The sequence below is a fragment of the Ambystoma mexicanum genome, chromosome 1q, assembly GCF_040938575.1.
Source record: "Ambystoma mexicanum isolate Mex_15411 chromosome 1q, UKY_AmexF1_1, whole genome shotgun sequence".
Classification (NCBI taxonomy): domain Eukaryota; kingdom Metazoa; phylum Chordata; class Amphibia; order Caudata; family Ambystomatidae; genus Ambystoma; species Ambystoma mexicanum.
Window position 1 is genome coordinate 235,659,340 of NC_090922.1, and position 20,535 is coordinate 235,679,874.

The following is a 20,535-nucleotide window of genomic DNA, read 5'->3' on the forward strand; positions in this document are numbered from 1 at the left end:
TGCGCCGGGTACAGGCAGTAAAAGCACTCGGAATGCTTTTCGTCTGAAAAGACATTCCGCAAGACGCAGCTTCAGCTGCAGAGGTGGGAGCCCGGGAAGGAGACGCCGGTGAGGCCAGGCGACGAACCAAGATGGCCGTCGGAGCACTGGGTGCGCTTTGAGCGGGGACCGGACCACCCACGCACTCTGAGGTGGCTGCCAGTCTGAGTCGGGGACGGAGCTCCGGAAGACCCCCAGGGGCTGGGAGTTACGGCGTGGCCCTGTGGGACCCCGACTGGATCAATCGGCTGGCCGGACTCTGAACCGCTCCGCCCGGACGAGGAGAGATGGGCACGGCAGTTGGTCGCCGTGCCGAAGACCCGCATACAGCGGTGAGTGCCCGGCCATGGACATGGGGAAAGACAAAGCTAGACGACCCACCGTGCAAAACAGAATCGAACAGTACACAATCCCTCCAACGCAGTCCCCCAACTCCCAACCGCTGCCGTCGGTAGAGGACGACTCTGCACTGGGACTCTCCCTGAGGGACGTTATGGCAGCCATAGCAGACTCCCGCACATCGATGGAGCAGAAGATGGATGGAATCAGCCTGGACGTGTCCCTCCTCTGGCACGACCTGCAGAAATTGTCAGCACGAACGGGCGAGGCGGAACAGCATATTTCCAACACGGAGGATGGCCTGCACGCAGTGCAACAACAGCTTCAAGGGGTCACTGCCAAACTCAAAACTCTGGAAGCCAGAGTCGAAGAAGGAGAGGGCAGGTCCAGGCGCAACAACATTCGGATTTTAGGTATTCCCGAGGAAGCCAAAGGTCCCTGCATGGAGCTCTTTTTGGAGCAGTGGCTGATGGACCTGTTCGACCAGTAATCCTTCTCTAAGTTATTCTCTATAGTGAGGGACCACCGAATGCCCACGGGTAGACCAGTGCCCGGTGCTCCCCCGCGAACGGCGATAGCAAGACTACTGAACTCGGGATCGAGACACGCTGCTGCACCTTGCACGAACCAAAGGCTCGATCACTTAACGGATCCAAGATAGCCTTTTTCCCGGATTACACGCGGGAAGTCCAGAAAGCACGACAATCCTTTGATAAACTGAAAAGGCAGTTGCAAGCGATGGGAGTCCAATACGGCCTCCTCTTCCCGGCGCAGCTGAAATTCTTTCACAAGGGCACAACGGTCCACTTCAGCGACCCAAGGGAGGCCCTGCGCTGGGCAGAGCAGCATATCGAGGGAGACTGGTCAGCACCTCGAGCCAACAGACAGAAATACCAGGCCCCCCGCACGACACCCACCGGAGCCGGATCAGCCACCCTCACCGAACCAACAGGCGGAAGCCGGGGACTGACTCTGGCGGGCCCCCCCTCAGGGGAGAGGGGGGGGGACCGATCCCACAAGCGGGGGTGAGACCGAACTGATACCACAGACTAAGCCGGGTGGTGCCACGAAACTGTTGTAAGTCGTTTACGTCGTTGATATTGTGGCTAGCGGTGGCGTATCTCCATCGCACCTGGGAGTAGACTACCGGGGGACCCCCCCCCTAACTTCTTCAGTTTTAACCTAAACAGGGGTTCGCAAGGTTGACGCTCTACCCTTTTTGAGAGTCAACGATGTTGGGGCTACAGGTACTTCGTGTTGGGGTGGAGTATGGGGAGGGGGTGGGAAGGGAAAGTTATAGGGAGTTTTTTTGTTACCCTGGGAGCAACGCGTCACTGCAAACTCCAGGGTTTGTTGAGGTTCATGGGAAGACGAGGCCACAGATGGTCCAGACAGTACAAAACCATTTACCTGAGAACAGGACCCAGTGGTGGTATGGGAGCCCTATAAGACAGTCTTGCGGGGCGCCATAATCTCCTGGGTGGCAAATAGGAGGCGGGTGAGACTCCAAGACATAGCAACAGCGGAGGGAGAATTGGCCCGACGGGAGAGCGAACACATTCTTGCCCCATCCCCACAGACCCAGCTCTCCCTTAAATGAGCCACTGAGCGGCTCCGAAACCTCTTATTGGATAATGCTAAACAAGCCCATTGGGACTCTCGAGCCAGAATTTATCAACATGGGGACAAGGCTGGCAGAATGCTAGCTTGGCTGGAGAAAAGGGATGAGGGACAACGTTGCATTCGTGAGATTGTCACCTCAAGGGGTGAAAGGTGCACATCGAACGCTGAGATAGCCGAGGCCTTCGCCCAATTCTACGAAACACTTATCGGGCCCGACCCTCCAGCTGGACCCAACTCTCCTCAGTGACATACCACTTCCAACTTTCTCAGCACAGCAAAGTGCAAGTCTCGACTCTGCCCTCTCGGAGACCAAGGTTGCCAAAGCACTAGCGCAATTGCAAACCAGAAAGACAACGGACCGAACGGATTTCCAGCTGAAACCTGGCGGAAGCTGGGGGAGGGAAACATTACATCTTCCCTCCATAAAATGTTTTTGACAGCCCGGCAACAGGGCACCCTCCCGCAGGACCTCTGCAAGGCCACCATTGTGGTCATCCCTAAACCTGACAAGCCCCAGGATCAGTGCACCTCCTATAGGCCAATCTCGCTAATCAATGGCGAGGCTAAGGTCCTTGCCAAACTCCTAGCCAACAGGTTACAACCGGTGGCTGAGGCCCTAATACACCCGGATCAATGTGGCTTTATGCCACACAAATCGACCCGTATGAACCTGCATCGACTCCACTTGGCGTTGAGAGGGCTCCCACCATTAACGACCCGCTTGCTCTTCGAGCGATTGATTTTGAGAAGGCCTTCGATTCGGTCCGATGGGATGGCCTCTGGGAGATCATGGAACGCATGGGCTTCGGGGAGGGATTCCTGGGATGGGTGAAACTGCTGTACACAAATGTCCGGGCGGAGGTCAGGGTGAATGGGTGGACCTCTCGCTCTTTCCGACTGGGCAGGGGCCCCTTTCCCCCCTTCTCTTCGCTCTCGCGATGGAACCATTGGCCATATGGCTTCGCCAGAGCACATCCTGGATAGGATTCGGGTGGCCAGAGGGACACAAAGACCAGATATCCCTATACGCGGACGACCTCCTGATTTACCAGAGAGATCTTGTCCGGACCTGCCCCGTGGTGACCCGGATGCTTGTCCAATACAGGGAATTTAGCGGTCTAAGGATCAATTGGAAGAAATCAGTCTTCTTCCCGGTGAAGGGTAGGGGTCAGTCTGATCCACCTGACTGTCCATACCACATAGAACAATTTGGCTTTCCATACCTTGGGATCTGAACAACAACAGATCTTACCAGTTATACCATGCACAATCTCAAACCGATCATGGACCGATTCTCCAACGATGTACAACACTGGAAGCTTCTCCCCCTGACCGTCATGGGTAGAACCGCCCTTTTTAAAATGGTAGCCCTCCCGCGGTTCCTTTACATCCTTCAAAACACCCCGCTGCAGATCTCGGGGGCGGAATTTGGCCGGGTGGAGACCCTCCTCAAGGAGCTCCTGTGGGGCGGAGGAGAAGCACGTATAGCCCTGGCCACACTCCAGAGGTCAGTCTGGGAGGGTGGGATCGGAGTGCCCCGCCTTCAGACCTACTATTGGGCCTCACAATTGGTGGTGGTTAATGACCTTCTGCACGGAGACTGGGAATTACCCCATATAAAAGCCGAGGTGGGAACAACGCTCAACACCGACCCATTGCAACTACTGTACCAAAACACCCCCCCCCACAAATCTTCCCCACTAACGAAGGCACAGATGCACAGATCATTACCACCTGGAGGAGCGTCCACAAGTTTGTGGGGTGGGAGAACAAACTATCAGCGGCGCAACCCCTGTGGCATAACGCCAACCTGAAAGAAATTGCGAAGCTCAAGCCCTGGCCGTGCTGGGATCCAGAGGGTGGGGGAGGTCTTGAAAGATGGAAATCTTGCCCCATTCGCGGGCCTACAATGCAGGTTCCAGCTCCCAGACAATGAGAGATACCATCATATGCAAATGTCCCATGCCCTGAGAGTCCAAATATCCACAGAGGACAATATCCCGGAATGTTCGCCTCTAGAAGGCAACATTTTACCTGAATATATCCCCTCCAAATGCATATCCATTCTCTACAACGCCATCACCTCCTTCGCAACCCCTGAGTTGACCAATCTAAAGGCCAAGTGGGAAATAGATGTAGGGGAAATTGACCCTGAGGAATGGATCCGGGTACCAATGCACCCACGGGAAGCTACCATTACCTCGAGACTTAGACTGGTGCAACTGAAAATACTTCAGAGAGTGTATTATCCCAGAAATGCTAAGTTTGGGTGGGGGAAAGCAACGAACCCGAACTGCCTGGGAGCACCGGGAGAGCACGAACTGAACAAATGGGAAGAATTGCTATTGCATACAGCAGCAGCCCTAATAAAGCGCAATATTGCACAGAACTGGGGAGCCCCGGACTCTCCAACACTGGAGCAATGGCCGTTGGACATGGACACATGTGCTTTGATTGAAAGGAGGATCTGCACCGCAAGAGGCTGTCCCAATAAGGCCTCCAAAATATGGGCGGCATGGGAGGAGGTAGGGCCCTGAGGTATACGGACTCCGGGGACATCACTCTGAACACTTATAAGGTGAACCGTGACCGTACACCACGAAGATGGTGATGCAAGACAGTTATTGTAAGGCGGACCGGGCCAGTGGATGTAACTGCCTCGTCTTTTTCTTGTTCCTCCCTTTTTGGTTTTGGTTGTTTTGTCTATGTTGTAATCAAATGATAATAAAAATGTTTTATCAACAAAAAAAAAACGCAAAAACGCGGTAAAAGCTCGAGAGCTAAACACGAGGACTCCCAACACTTGAACGTGTGGTAGAAATGTGAAGATGGCTGCCAGAGGAGGGGCTTAGGTAGAGGGCAGTCATTGGCTGGGGGCAGTATGACCCAGAGCTCAGCGATTGGTTGTTAGGAGAAAGACCGGTGACTCCCAGCCTGACGATGGGGAATATTCATGTGCATTTGAATCCACGCCAGACCCCATGCTGGAGAAGCTCTGCGTAGTGTCGGATTCGAAAAGGAAATGGAAAGGGGTGAGGATGAAGTAGAAAACATGATGGCAGATTGAGATAAAATGGAGAGGGGCAAAGGCACAGGAGGGGAATTCACATCACTAGAGAGGAGTATCTGGTTGCTCCATAGGTCAAGCCTCAGCCGTCAATGAATAGTTAGTGTTAGGCAAGATTGTGTGCGGTACCCTTTGAGTGACTACAGTAACCATGTCCTCCTGGCAATAGGTAACCCAACCTTTGGTATAAGTCTGTACTACACAGGTTGGTAGGGCACCCAAGCAGCCAGGCCTATCTCAAGAGGGGGTCAATATGAGCAGTAGGGTTTTTTCACAGATTCACAGTGACCAGTATTCAAATAAACTCTTGGTTAGGGAGAATTTTCAGTTGTATACGAATTGTTCGTTTAACAATTGCTCAAATTACAATTGACCTTTTCACAATTGACCGAATTGTCAAGGTCAATTGCAACATATGCAGGGGGAACCTCCCAAAACCATATTTTATATATGATACATTACTCACCGTAATCGTATTTCTGCTGCTTGTATCTGCTTAGATTCACATGCTGTGCATAGGCAGATATCTAGTGGAAGCTGCAGAGTATTACAGTTTGTTTTTCGAAACTCAAAAATGAGCCTCGATCTAGGGCGTGCCAGTAATACTATCCCTAGTGTGACATCCACTGTACCCATGATCCCTCACGCGTGTAGGAACCTCAGATTGTATTTTTTCTGACATGAGGTAGCATGAAGAGTCGTGCGAGTACAGAGTATCCAAGCAGAAAAGATAGATAAGACTACAAGCATCCATGCGCCTTCTCTCAGAGGGGAGGAAGGGCGGCGCATGTGAATCTAAGCAGAAACAAGCATCAGAAATATGATTAAAGTGAGTTATGTATCCCTTTTGAGGCTTGTGGAATCTGCTTAGATCACATGCTGTGCATAGATTAGCGAGCAGTGTTAGAAGAAGGAAGTGGAATCTGAGAAGGGTCATGAGCAAATAAATGTCTTACAACCGCTTGTCCCACTTGAGTATCTGTCTTGGAATGAGTGTCAATGCATTAGTGCCGAGTAAAGGTGTGAATAGAGCTCCATGTAGCTGCTTTGCAAATGGTGTCAAGAGGTACATTTGCAATGAAAGCCAGAGTGGCCCTAGTGCCTCTTGTAGAGTGGGCCCTTGGCGTAAAAGGCAGAGTTTTATCTGAAAGGGAGTAGCCCAGCTGGATACATTTGACTATCCATTTTGAGACGCAATCTCCTTCTCTGCCTGTAGCTACGGAGAGGAACAGTTGATCTGTCTTCCTTAGTGGTCTTGTCTACGTAGTAGAGGATCGCTCTTCGCACATCTAGTGTGTGTAGTTTCACCTCAGCAGAGCTTTTGGGTTCTTGGAAGAAGGCCGTTAGCTCAATGGACTGGTTAACATGGAATTTTGAAATGAATTTAGGTGAGAACCTAGGGTGAGTTCGTAGAACCAGTTTATCCTTATGAACAGTAAAGAAAGGATCCTGCACTGACAGAGCCTGGATTTCACTGACCCTTCTTATGGATGTAATGGCTACTAAGAAGGCAGTTTTATAGGTCAGGTGTTTAGAGACTAGGTTTATGCATGGGTTCAAAAGGGGGGCCCATGAGTTTAGCAAGCACCACATTAAGGTCCCATCCTGCGTCTAGCAGGTGGAGCATGTAGGTGACAATATTGGAAGGACTGCAATCAACCGGGTTGATTTCTTTATTCTGCCACCAAATAACGAATCTCTTCCATTTATCAAAGTAACTGTGTCTTGTGTTTGGTTTCCTTGATTCTTTTAGGATATCCATACATCTCTGTGGTAGATTGAGATGGCCAAACTCGGGCTTCAGGAGCCATGCTGCCAAGTTCATCGAGCTGGGTTGAGGATGCACTGTTTATCCTTCGTGCTGGGATAGTAGGTTGTGCCAGCACGGGAGTCTGATGGGTTCGCACGTTGCCATCTTGCGCAGGTGCGGGAACCACAGTTGTCTCACCCACATGGGAGCAACTAGGATGAGCGTCATCGATTCCATGTGCATCTTTTTGCCCACCTTCCTCAACAACGGGGTTGGTGGAAAAGCATAGGCAAACATCCCCGACCAGTTCATCCATAGAGCGTTCCTCATGGAGTCTGGCTGGGGGAACCTGGATGCGAATCCTGGGCATTGTCTGTTTTCGCTTGTGGCGAATAGGTCTATAGTGGGAAAACCCCACTGTGAGATGATGGCTCCTAAGACTTCTTCGTGTAGACACCATTCGTGTTCTTCCGTGATGGGGTCTCTGCTCAAAGCGTCCACTAGTGAATTGAGATCCCCTGGAAGATGTTGAGATGATAGGTAAATGTTCTGTCCGAGTGCCCATATCCAAATTTTCTGGGCAAGCCTGGACAGATTTGGCGAACAAGTGTCCCACTGTTTATGTAAAACATTGCTGTTGTGCTGTCGGTCAGGATCTGCACTGACAGGTTCAACAGGTGCGGTTTGAACGCTCGAAGCGCTCTGAAGACTGCCAGAAGCTCTAGCAGATTGATGTGATTCTTGGCCACTGCGCGAGACCAGAGACCCTGACCTGTGGGGTGAAGGAGGTGTGCTCCCCACCCTTACAGGTACGCGTCCGTAGTGACCACCGCCTTTATCTATGGATCATTAAAGGGTTTCCCCTTTGTCAGGTTCTCTCTTGTCCACCAGTGAAGACTTTGTACCAGTGTTGGCGAAACGACCACTAGATCATCCAACTGTCCACTTGCCGGAGACCCCTGTTTCACCAACCATTCCTGCATGGATCGCAGGTGCGCGTGGGGAACCAGGTAAATACATGATGCCATCACGCCTAGCAAACATCTCTTTGCGCACCCTTATCTAGCGACCGGACCGATATTGAGGAATTTGCAGTAGTATATTCCAAATTCTTTCCTCTGATGGAAAGGCCAACCCCTCTTGAGTGTTTAGGATAGCTCCTAGGAACTGTTTGGAGGTGCTTGGCACCAGGCTTGATTTTTTTTCGTTGGTTGAGAAACCCAATTCGAAGAGGAGGTCGACCGTTCTTTGGATGTTGGATCTGCAAATTCCTGGGGTCTCCTCCGTGATGAGCCAGTCGTCCAGGTAAGGGTACACTGGGATTGCTCCCTGCGTAGGTGTGCTGCCACCACCGCCAGTACCTTGGAGAATACCCTTGGAGCCGAGGCTATACCGAAGGGAAGCACCTTGAACTGGTAGTGGTGACTGTCCATCTTGAAGCACAAGAATCTTCTGTGCGCTGGAAACATGGAAATATGAAAATAGGCATCTTTCATGTCCAATGTTGCCATGTAATCTCTTTTTAGGAGGGGGATTACCTCTTGGAGTGTAGTCATGCGTAATTTTTGGGGCTTGACATACTTGTTTGCAGGGCGTAAGTCTAAGACTGGGCACATTGTCAGATTTTTTTTGGCACAAGGAAGTAAGTTGAATACATACCCTTGTATACCTGGTTGCCCGGGACAAGTTCTATAGTGTCCTTTGCAGTGTGATTGACGATTTCCTCAAGGAGGATCTTTTGGTGGTCCAGGGAGTGTATTTTTTGTCTTGGAGGGTGGTTGCGGGGACCCTCCAACAGTTCGATGCAGTATCTCGCACACACTGTGGACAGCACCCTTCTGTCCGATGTGATCCCTGAGCGGAGCGTCACTGTTTGCTGGGAGGCGTACCGCCTCTACCTGGGCTGCCTCTCCCTCTACCACAAACCCCTCGTGTTACCTCTGGTGTAACTTTGGGTAATCTGTTGGTTTCAACCCCACGATGTACCCTGCCCCTGTGAGTAATTAGAACCCCTCTGGGAATTTCGATCGTGTGAGTGAATATATATATATATATAAATATATATTCTATATATATTCAATTGTGAAAAGGTCAATTGTGACCCTTTAAAATCAGTTAATTGTTCATTCAACAATTGTAAACCATTTGGGTAATACTGAATGTTCAGTTCAGTGCTAGATTCCTCCCACCTTATAGATCCCTGGCTCTTTTTGCTGTACTTTGGGACTTTGTACTTTTAATTCTATGTGTTTTCTGTGTTCCTTTTGACTTTGAAGTCTGAAACGCCATAGGCATCCTCTTTGAATTGTGACACACAGCACCTTCAGTGCAGCGGCACAGGGAAGCCTCTTAGAGTTCCCAAAGGTTTCAATACCTTCTCTTAGTGAAACTACGGTTTCCAAGAGCAGTGAAAAGAAATTGACTTTACTTGCATGTTTCCCTTTGTAAGTCCAGCACACACCATCTTATGTTACCTAGTAGCCCCTTATCATACATTCTCATATATCCCCTTGGTCTAGTTTCTCATGTAACATTGTTGTGTTACCCTTTCTACAATTAAGCAGTGGTTTACTTTTTACTACCATTGTGTGTTTTTACCGCGGGCTGCGTTCGCAGCTGCAGTCATGCACCCATGGGTGCCCATTTTGTCAAAACGGCCCCAGTCTTTCTTCACCATTTCTTGCTGGAAAGGTACTTCTTGAGATTTACTCTGCGCGCCAAACCAGGTTTGGTCCCTTTGTTTCGTATTTGGCTGGATTCAAGAGTGAAGCCCACCTCTGGCTCCAGTATGTCTGGCAGGAGCAGGAAGTGAGGGAGGTGCCCAAAACACCCTGCGCTTAATCCCCTTGGTTACAGGAATGCACCCAAAGGTGATTGGTCGGCTGGCTGTCCTTGGATGACAGCCACCCAGATGTGTGATTGACAGCTAGGCTGGAATGAATGGGAGAAACCTGTTTAAAAGGCGAGGCTTTTTAGCTTGGAAGGTAGAGTCGACCACTGGACGAAGGAATTCGAAGAACTTGGAAGAAGAACCTTGATTAGCTGGCTGACTGTCCGACAAGGACAACCACCCTTCTGGGTGACTGACAGCTAGACTGGAATGAATGAGAGGGAACTGAATAGAACATGAGGCTTTTGGCTTGGAAGGCAGAGTCGACCACTGGACGAAGGAACTGAAGAAGTTGAAGAGGACGCCTGCCGCAATTCCTGGACCGTTGGTTTGCCCAGTGAATCCCTGCTGCTGTGCTGAAGCTCCAAATTCGTTTCGACTAGAGAAGCCATGCAAGGACGACTTCTCCCTTTGGGTTGGTGGGACCAAATCAACCCCAAAGTGAACTTGTTTGGACATCCTCTAGAAGCTGGCTGTACCTCCACTGCTGCTGGAACCGAATTGCCATGGAGAAGACCACCACATCTACTGGATCGCTTTTAAGTTGTACAAGAGGACCAGGAAGATTCTCCGGACTTCCCTGAAGCAGGACTGACCAACCCTGAGCCACCTCAACAGAGTGCTGGACCCAGATGCAAGGAAAGTCTGAAGTGGTATCCGAGAACTGCAGTGTTGCTATTTGCTGTCAGACGAGAGGAGCTGAAACTGCAAAGTGCTGCAGAATTGAGGTTTGCCTATTGCTGCCGCTGACCCGGCAGCAATTGCCATGCAGGAGTCCCCAAAAATTCTCCCTCTTGTCCCCACGATTGAGGCTAAGACTTTTACTTACTTGCAAAGAAGACCTTCAGCTCCCCTAGACTTTGATCAACCAACATTGGCTGTCCTGGCTCCATGAGAGACTCTTCTAAAGGCACAGAGTCAGAGGTGAGCTTTCCACCAGGAAAGCGTTACATTTACTTTGCATTGGAGGGTTCAAAAAGTACAACAGTTTATGAATTGTCAACCTTTGTTTTATTCCCCAGTCTAACCTGTGCACCAAAACTCAGCATTGCTCTAAATGTACCATTGATCAATGTCCAGTGTCCTAGCTATTTAAGTCACCTAAGGGTGTAGGAAGTGTGTGTGCCATCCCAAATGGGTATCATCTGATTTAGAGAAACAGTGTGTTTTGAAGTATAATTGTTACATGGTTTGCTCCCTTCTGAAGAAGGCTTATATAAAACTGTTAATAATTGTTTAATCAAGAAACCTGGAGTGTGTTTATTTGAATAACTGTCACTGTGAAACTCGATGTTACAACCCTACTGTTCACATTGACCCCTCTTCAGATAAGCCTGGCTGCCCAGCCACACCATCAACCTGTATAGTACAGACTTACACCAAATGTTGGGTTCCTATTGCCAGGAAGCCAAGGTTGCTGTTGTCTTCCAAAGGATACTGCACACAATCTTCCCTAACACCGTTTCTCATGAATTATACTGGACAACACTCTTGGCGTCTACCAAGACACATTTTTGGGCTTTCTCAAAGTCCCACAAATCAATATTTTAGTTCAGTCCATGTAGTCCCTGTTGCCTCTCCTGATCCACCCCGGTATCTTCCCTTGACGTGGGTGGATTCACTGGGTTTGTCATTGGTACATGCTTGCTTCGTCGACTGCCTCCACTTTCTCGCTTCTATTGCAGTCTCGCTTTCAGCATCTCGTTCTCTTAATTGTTCTCAGCAATGGACAGCAGACTGAAGGTTTCATTTCACCAAGTATTTCTGGTTTCAGAATCGTTGATCAGCACCCAGGCCCACAACAGCTACCTCGTTTGCACACTACCAAACTGGACGGTTTCCCATGCCAAGTGGTAAATTAATTCAGGATGCTACATTCATGTACAAAGACAGTGGATTGGAGGGAAGGTACTTTCCTTCCAAGCAAAAAAAATCTATTTATAAATATCTTTTCACTAAAAGGTTGAATTAGAAAGATCGTTCCGTGACTGCACAGAGCGGTCTTTCTAAAGAGAACTGTCATGCCCCTGCCACACCAGAGTGTGCGCAGGGGCTGACAGGCTCTGTGGGGCCAGGGAGCAGAGAGAGCGCGCGCGCGCGTGCGCGTGCGCGTGCGCGTGTGCGTGTGCGTGTGCGTGTGTGTGTGTGTGTGATATATGTGTTTTGGTTAAGGGGGTGAAATCCTGCGGGAGAGGGTGGAGAGAATCCTGGGGATTCTGGGGGGGGGGGGGGGAGAAACTGCATGTTAAAGGACTCAAAAGTTAAAGACCTTTGCAATGACGTTTTTCCGATCAAAAGAACATTGGTCAAATTAAGGTCTTTTTCTCTTGAGACCTTTAAAAAAGGGGGTAATTTCACATAGAACTGGTACTTTATCTGTATTCCCACAGGAAATCGTAATTGTCCAAACCCCCTTTCAAATACGCAACGTTCACAAGCAAAGATGACCACTGTAAATTTTGGGATGAACTTCAGGTGATCTTTTCTGTCGGGTAATTCATTGTCTGCTGGCAAATAATGGATATGCACACAATAATCATCATTGCATGCCACCTTCCACAAGCAAACCTCCACAAACTTGAAATGTGTCCATTCCATACTGAGCATCTATCTGAAACGTAAACAAAATAACATGCCCAAAGACAACTACACGAAAACAACCTACCAAGTGAGAACATAATTCTGATGGCAATTCAACTTTCTCACCAATAAGTCAATGTCAGATTGTGTTGAATTAGAAAAAATCCTATAGTTCTGTTTAAAGTTAGGAAGGTCCTATTGAAAATGCACGTTCCAGTGACGCAGTGTTTCTCAAGTAACAAAGACTAGTCCTAATGAAACTATCAGGAGACAAAATAAAACTAAGGCAAGAGCAGTCAATGGTCCTGAAGAGAGGTACACTCAGATCATACCATGTTGGAGGCAGTTGCTCCAATGTTTAGTGCATTTACTTGCAGCTCTGGGGTACTATAAAATGGATGGCTGTCCAAACCGTAATTTACTGTGGCCATTGTATTTTGTGAGCCAAGTCTTCATTTAATACTCTGGGAAATAGATGTGTCTGAAAAACGGTCTATGCACCTGCATTACATTAACCCTCAAACATGCATCACACCCTTAATATTTTAATTATATATTTAACCAGTACAGAGGATGGGTTATGTAATGCACAAAATCCAACTACAACAGATGGCAACCATGTCTTACATATGCGGAGAATGCAGGACTCTTTGGTGACAGGTATAAAGAGGCTCAGCTTTAGACCTCCCTACAACATTGTAAATGCTGCTTCTCTTCTTCAAACATTATCCATCTTATTTTTCCAATCCAGGACCCTCTAGAGCCTAGCATAAAATAATGTTAACCTTATACAGAACAGAGTTGCAGCAAAAGGCATGAGCAAAGAGCAGATTCAGACAACTGAAGACACATCTGTCTCTCTAGCACTGCCCGCCACCATATTTCCAAGACTCACTTGTTGCCCCGTTCTGTTTGCTGGCATTCTGTTGAGCACTGGGCGGTCGTGGCTGAGAAGTGTTTGTGTTAGAAGGAAGGGGGGCAACAGCCTGTGCATATGGGGTGGGCGTGCCTGGCGTGTGCCCAGACACAGGGTTATTTTTGCTGCTGCTGCTGCTACTGCTACTGCTACTGCTGCTCCCACTGCTGCTGCTGGACACTGCACCATTACTGTTTGAGCCAGGTCCATTCCCAAGTGATGACGAGGTGCTTGAACTGCTTCCTATCTGGTAGATGGGGGTCACTGCTGGAGACTGAGGGTGATGGCTATTGTGTAAGCTTTTGGAACCATTCTTTGCGGGAGACTGCAAGGAAAGAAAAATTGATTAATGATGCACTCTAGGCTTTGATACATCATGGATACCACAGAATAAAAAATCGACATAAGGAAAGTATTCTTGGTATACAAACTAAGGTATTTATTTTAAATTCCATTTTAATCATTGCATTACAATACAAGGCTAGCACTAAGCATATGTGTTAGGCGAGTTTTCCTAAAGTCTCACTTGGAGATAAGACTTTACTAATCTATATCAGTGGTTTACTGAAACCAGTCAGTAATATACAGCAAAGAAACACTTACACATAAATGTATATTAAAATATAGATTATACATACACATGAGTTACTGTTAAATACGTAACAAAAACACAGGTATACTTTTCACTACTTTCAAAGGGTCACTTCTTAGTAGTTGCTTAACACATACAATTGTTACAAGAGTTTTACAATTCGATCGGTAATAATGTGCACCCACAAAGTAATACAGCAATTGTATTCATCTACATACACATATAAGATAGTGATTTCTGCGAAGGAAAACAGTTGGTTAGCGTTATCCTAGCTGAGCTTTAGGTTCTATGAGCAGCTTTGTGGCAGAGCAAGTCTTTAAAAGTAAAAAACGCAACCCTAGCTAAAATGCTGATCGTAGCGGCTTAAAGTCTTGCAAAGCAGTAGAAATCAAAATATCCTGCGGATACTTTCTAGTCTCTAGGAATTAAGATACGAGGCGGCTTAACCAACGGAGTCCCTGTTAAAGGACTCTAAAGGGACACAAGCAGTGGCTCGAGTCGAAGGTAAGAGGTAGTTGCCCTGGACACCGCTACGTGCACTCCCATACTCTGGAGCTACTTTCTGCAACCCAGTAAGCAAAACATTTTCCCCAAAGTGTCTTATGTTAGAAATACATTTTTGAGGTGGTTGCTCTACAATGTTGCAGCTGCGGATCCAACCTCCGGATTTCTTGGTCTGATGACTGAAGGCAGGACGATGGACGGCATTTCTCAGCAGCAGTCTCGAGGGAAGATCTCTGGCACGACTTTCAGCAACTTCTATGGCGACACTGTTTATTGTGCCTTTTCTGCAGCACCAACAAAGGACACAATCGTCCATTCAATCTTCTTAGATTCCTGTAGTCCCACACTCTGAGGGAGTATAGGCGAGATGGATCAGATCTCTGCACTGTCCTTGAGGGCACCGCAAAGATTTGGATGGATTCGGCCTTTCTACGACAAATCACTCGAAATGGGCAGCAGATCTCCAGGTCTTCAGGATCCGCAGCTCTGGAAACTCACAGGACCTAGGGAGATGGCTCAAATCAAAGTTAGTTTTGGGATTGGTTGTTCCCACCAGCCAAATCGAAGGACTCTTCCTCTCCGGAGATCCTCTGTCGCAAAGAAAACAGGGTCAGGACAGCAGTGATCGCTTCAGTTTTGCAAATGGACTACAGACGCGTCTGGTCGTCACCTTCGGTTACTTCAGCTTCCAGTGGTCGACTTACCATTCACTCTGGGAGCCTCACCTTTTATATAGTTCCAGCACACTCCTCTGCAATCTCGCTCATCAATTTACTGAAAGGGACATTTGGCAATCCAACCAGACCCCCAGTGGGAGCTGGATATATATATTCTCACCACTCCCCAGAATGGTAGCAGGGCTAGCACAGAACAACCGTGCTAGTAATAGCAAAGACATTAGGGAGGCCCCAAGTTGGTAGTTGGGTGCCCCTATTGTGCACTACTGTGGCTATGGACATAGCCTGTGGGATGAAAATTACACAATAGTAGGTAGAACACGTCCACTGCCACCAGCTATAACTAGGAGATTCTCTATGCGACTAAAAGGTCACATAAGCAGAGGGATACTAGGTATCCCTTTGGCACTCCACAAAAGGTGGTGTGTGCCAATCTCTCAGACTAACGTTTTTAGGACTATAGTTCCTTAAGAAGAACAAGTTACTCTTACCTGGTAACGTTCTTTCGATGGGATGGTCCAACGACTTATTCCATATCCATGACAGTAATCACCACAGCTGTGCTGCTTCGGAAAACTTTCAGCACCTGCGTCCTGCCTCGATGACGTCGCTACACTGTCCTCTAGGGCCTCCGTCGAGCCAACTTCACTGCATGTTATAAGTAGGACGCACGCCGCCCGTAGCCTCAGTTATAGCTTTTCCCCCAGAACGTGTGGCACCAAACTACTGCCAGTATGACCACAGAAAGCCTTGCGGAAACGTAAGCTGCAATCGCATAAGAAATTCTGTAGCGGGGCAGGTAGGGAGGGAGCAATATGGAATACGTCGTCGTATCATCCCATCGAAAGAACCAGGTAAGAGAGTAACTTGTTCTTCGAGGGGATTAAGTCATCCGACGTATTCCATATCCATGACAGACTCCCAAAGCAGTACCAACGTATGGAGGAGGGAAAAAGAATTTAGAATATAGAAATTTAGAATGCCCAATCAAATTGCAGAGTAAAGGACCGCCTTGCCAAAGGCCAGATCCTGCCCATGGATAGAATCTAGGGAGTAGGGTCGTACAAAAGTATGGACCGAAGCCCATGTGGCTGCTTCACAGATGTTACGAATAGGAACACCCCTCTGTAGGGCAGTAGAGGAAGCCATACCCCTAGTAGAATGGGCCCGTAAGCCTACCGGAGGGTCCTTACCGGGCAAGCAGTAACATTCAGAAATTGCCAAGATAATCCATCTAGACAAAGTCTGCTTAGTAACAGCTTGTCCCAAACGCCTTCCAGCGTAACCAATAAAGAGCTGATCGTCCACTCTGACCCGGGACATGCGTGAAATGTAGAAACTTAAAGCTCTCCTAGGATCCAACCTATGGAGCCTCTCCTCTTCCTTACCAGGATGTGGAGGAGGATAAAATGCCGGAAGAATAACCTTCTGGCTTACATGAAATTCCGACACCACCTTCGGAAGAAAGGAAGGGCGAACTCCAAGGACAGCCCTGTCCGTATGAAACACAGTGAAGGGTGGCTTAACTGAAAGTGCCTGCAACTCACTCTGCGAGCGGAAGTGACTCAACTAAAAATACAGTTTTAAGGTTTAACAGTCTCAAAGGACAAGAATGTAAAGGCTCAAACGGAGCACCCATAAGGAATTTTAGAACAAGGTTCAAATCCCAACCAGGCACCTGGAAAGGTGACGGCGGAAACCCTAGTGAGTCCTTTGAGAAACTGAGAAATTAAAGGAATTTTGAAATACGAACACTACTCAGACGAGCGCTTCAATATGGACAGCGCCGCCAGGTAACCTTAACCGGAACCCACTTGCAGGCCTTTGTGGGCTAACAAAAGCAAAAAAGACAGAACCATAGGAATGTCGCATGAAAAAGCATCCACATTCTTAACCCTGCACCAGTCGCAGAACTTTCTCCAACGGCAACTGTACAGGGACTTTGTTGCCGGCCGTCTGGCCGAAAGCAACACCTCCATCACGTCTTCAGGGAGGTCCCAATCCTTATACCTCAACCTTTCAGAAGCCAAGCGTGAAGGTTGAGGGATCTGACCTCTGGATGGAGAACCTGACACTGCACTCCCGCGAGAGCAGATCGTTACGTTAGGGAAGACTACGTGGAGGGCAGATGGACAAGTCGAGAAGGTCCGGGTACCACGTCCTCTGGGCCCAAGCCGGAGCAATGAGGATCATCCGGGAACCGAACCTCCGTAACCTCCGCAGCACTGTGAAGCGTTGCATTTCCCCCATTGCCACTCCCTCAACCAATGTTTCCAATCGACCCACTAGGCAGACCACATCCAAAGGTGGCCGCCTGCTTCTCTAGGATGTCTGTCCCTGCCCGAGTACACCATCCCTCAGCATCCGGAGCACAGATTCGCTGTGTGCGCTCATTTAGGCACCAATAGCACACCATCTAGGCGCACGCCGTCACAGTGCACGAAGGCACTAGCACAAAGGCTCATACACCTGCCCTGAGCCTGCCCAGGGAATGCCCAAATGCCAAGGCCGGTCCCCCTGGTGAAACCTTCCTGAACACTGGGTAAGCACTATCCGTAATGCTACGCATCTGCTGCATGCTCCCTTCTAGTTTAGTCCATCTCATCACGGACTAACATTAAGGCCATTAGAGTGTCTCCCACTGCTAGACTTTGATTTGCAACAGATTACAGATGCCATCTGTGTCAGTCATCATGTCATTACTACTGTGATGACTATTGTGACTGCAAACAGAATAACTAAGCTAATCGACATGTACTCCTGTTCTCTCGTTTCTCCCAAAATACTTGCCATGCTTACTCATGAGTGCCTTGCATCCCTTTCACCCCGTTACCCAGAATTAATACAAGGACTTATGCTCGCCTCACCGCCCTATGAATCCTAGTGTTACCCTACTGCATTTTAGTCATCTGCCTCTAGTCGGAACCTAGGCGCTGTTCACTGCATTTTAGCCACTTGTTTGGCTTGTATATGCAAATGTTTTGACTGTATGTGCAAATACGCATGTAGATGGTCTGTGTTCCCCTCCAGCAGCCCTGTTTGTAATTTAGCTGTGTACCTCCCTATTAGCCACTGTGCACTATTTCTGCGTGTATGTGCAAATTCGCATCTAGATGGCCTGTAGAGCCTCTGTAAATGTACACTAGTAATTAACCACCGCTAATGTACTATTGCCCATAGTAAGTAGCCAAGCAACTACCAGACTACAATATATACATTTGCCATAACCAGCCATATCCACCTTCTACCTGGCCTAGACTGTCATGACATGACTAGCTCAGTCTAGCCTCAATTCATAGTATCCTGGCTACTTAAACAAGTATATTATGTACCTGCCACTTCTCTACACGGTTCTACTGAGAACCATCTTGAATTTGATCACCATTCACATGCAAAAACATGTCCCAACTACAGAACCTTCTACTTCATGTTAAAGCACCATTAACGCCACCCCAAGCACTCACTACCATAATTACCACACCTTGTAGTCTCCAACAGCGGAACCTTAAACTCCACGCTAGACTCCCCAGAATTTACGATCCCTTAACCAATTCTCAGCCTTCTACATTCCACACCCGGCCCACTTCCAATACTCCACCACATAAAGATAATCATGGCCAACACCCTCTACAACTTAATTTCCGTCTCTTCAGAGGCTCTACCCCAACCCCCCCCCCCCAATAACCAACAAATTGCTCAACCGCCTCTTGCCCCACCCACTCCTCCTGGCACAAAAGGTGCCTTAATAAACTCCAGCTCTATGGTAGCCCATGCCACTGACATTGCGGACATAATCCAAAACGAAAACCTAGATTTCCTAGCTATTACTGAATCCTGGCTCCATCCCACAGCAGGCCCAGCTATCATGCTAGCCATCCCAGATAACTATTCTTTTATAAGACTGGATGGCGGCCTTGCTATAATTGTCAAAGATAAGCTAACGTTAAGACTATCTGCACCAACTAACTCACTCCTGCAAAACTAACAGCCAAACTCACTATAGCTAACAACCAAACTATCATCATCCACCCGATCTACCGACCACCAGGACCCCTAGGCTCCTTCGAGGAAGACCTCATGAACCTACTGTCCAATAACCTAAAAAACTCCACTCAATGCCTCATCCTAGGAGACTTTAACTTCAGATTTAATGACGCACGAGACATCAATGCCCTACAGATTAATAACGCCCTTGAAGAATTAGGTTTCTCCCAAAAGATTACGGAACCTAAGCACATTAAAGTTAGGACCCTTGATTGGATTGCGGAACATAATTGCCCAACTATCACGTCCATACTGCCTCAACACTGGTCCGACCATCATTTAACATTGTTCCCCCTAGGAGCCACTCCACCACTAAATAAAAGTATAATAGCTCCCACTGCACCCACAAGAAATAAAAGAAAACTCCTGAAAATCTCATCCCCCTCATCTTACCCACCTTAAACTCCATCCCAGATCAGACTGACCCAGCCACTATGATAGATATCTACAACGAAGCAATGCTGGCCTCTCTAAACGCCATTGCACCGCTGAAAATCAGAAAAAGCAAACCCCGCCAACATCTAAATACGTGGTTCACGCCCCTCCTGAAAGACATCATACAAAATAAACGACTGAGTGAAAAAATCTGGAGATCAGACCCCTCAGACGTCAACAAAAACAACTTGAACACACTAGCCACCCTTTACAAAAAAGAGATCATCTTAACTAAACAATCGTCCTATAACTCCTGAATCTCTCAAGCTAAATCCAACACCAAAGAAGTATTCGCTATCCTGAAAGAAGTGGAATCCCCTATCCAAACACCTGATTCATGCCTCAAAGACATGAACTGGTGCACTAGTATACAAGATTCCCTGGTCAATAAAATTACAATGCTCCAAGCAAAGATTAACAAAAAAAGCTCTATCACTGTTCCTTAAACCAATATCAAAGATATCTCCCCCAAGACAGCCACAAACTTTCCACATACACCGCAACTTACCCTAACGCCACATAGAACAGACACCCCCAGCTTCCACTTCCGCAAAGTTTCTATTAAAGAAGTTGAAAAAATCATCCTCACCCTTAAACCATCCAATTGGCAGGGTGACCTGTGCCCAGCCCAACTTAAAAAAGATGCAGCCCGCGAACTCTCACCCTTCATCACTAAACTCATAAATGCCTCATTCTCAACTGGCACCATACCTAGCAACCTGAAACACTTGTGGGTCCTTCCCCCTCCTTAAAAAACAAACCCTGGAACCAGCCATCCCAACTAATTATCGACCCATAACTACTGTGCTCTTCTTACTTAACATTTTTGATAAAGTAGCATACTTACAAATTCAGCATCATCTAGAGCTTAACCAACTCCTTGGAGTTCGCCAGTCGGGCTTCAGACCGCAACACGGTACCGAGACTGCACTGCTTGACCTCAAGGCACAAATTGACATACTTAGGGACAAAGGCAAGACGTCACTCCTGCTACTCCTCGACCTGTCAGCCACATTTGATCTGGTAGACGATTCAATACTCTGACTATCTGGTCACCGCCGCCCACTTCTCCCAAGAGG

General features: G+C 48.0%; 1 protein-coding gene across 4 annotated transcripts in view; it reads right to left on the reverse strand.

The window, feature by feature from the left end:
* The window catches only part of CNOT3 (CCR4-NOT transcription complex subunit 3), a 1,293,124-nt gene that overhangs the window by 560,073 nt on the left and 712,516 nt on the right, over positions 1-20,535 (reverse strand). For all 4 annotated transcript variants that reach the window (XM_069637964.1, XM_069637947.1, XM_069637956.1 and 1 more), the window contains exon 12: positions 13,184-13,529. In XM_069637964.1, the coding sequence (XP_069494065.1) occupies positions 13,184-13,529 (346 nt within the window). The remainder of the gene's footprint in view (positions 1-13,183; positions 13,530-20,535) is intronic.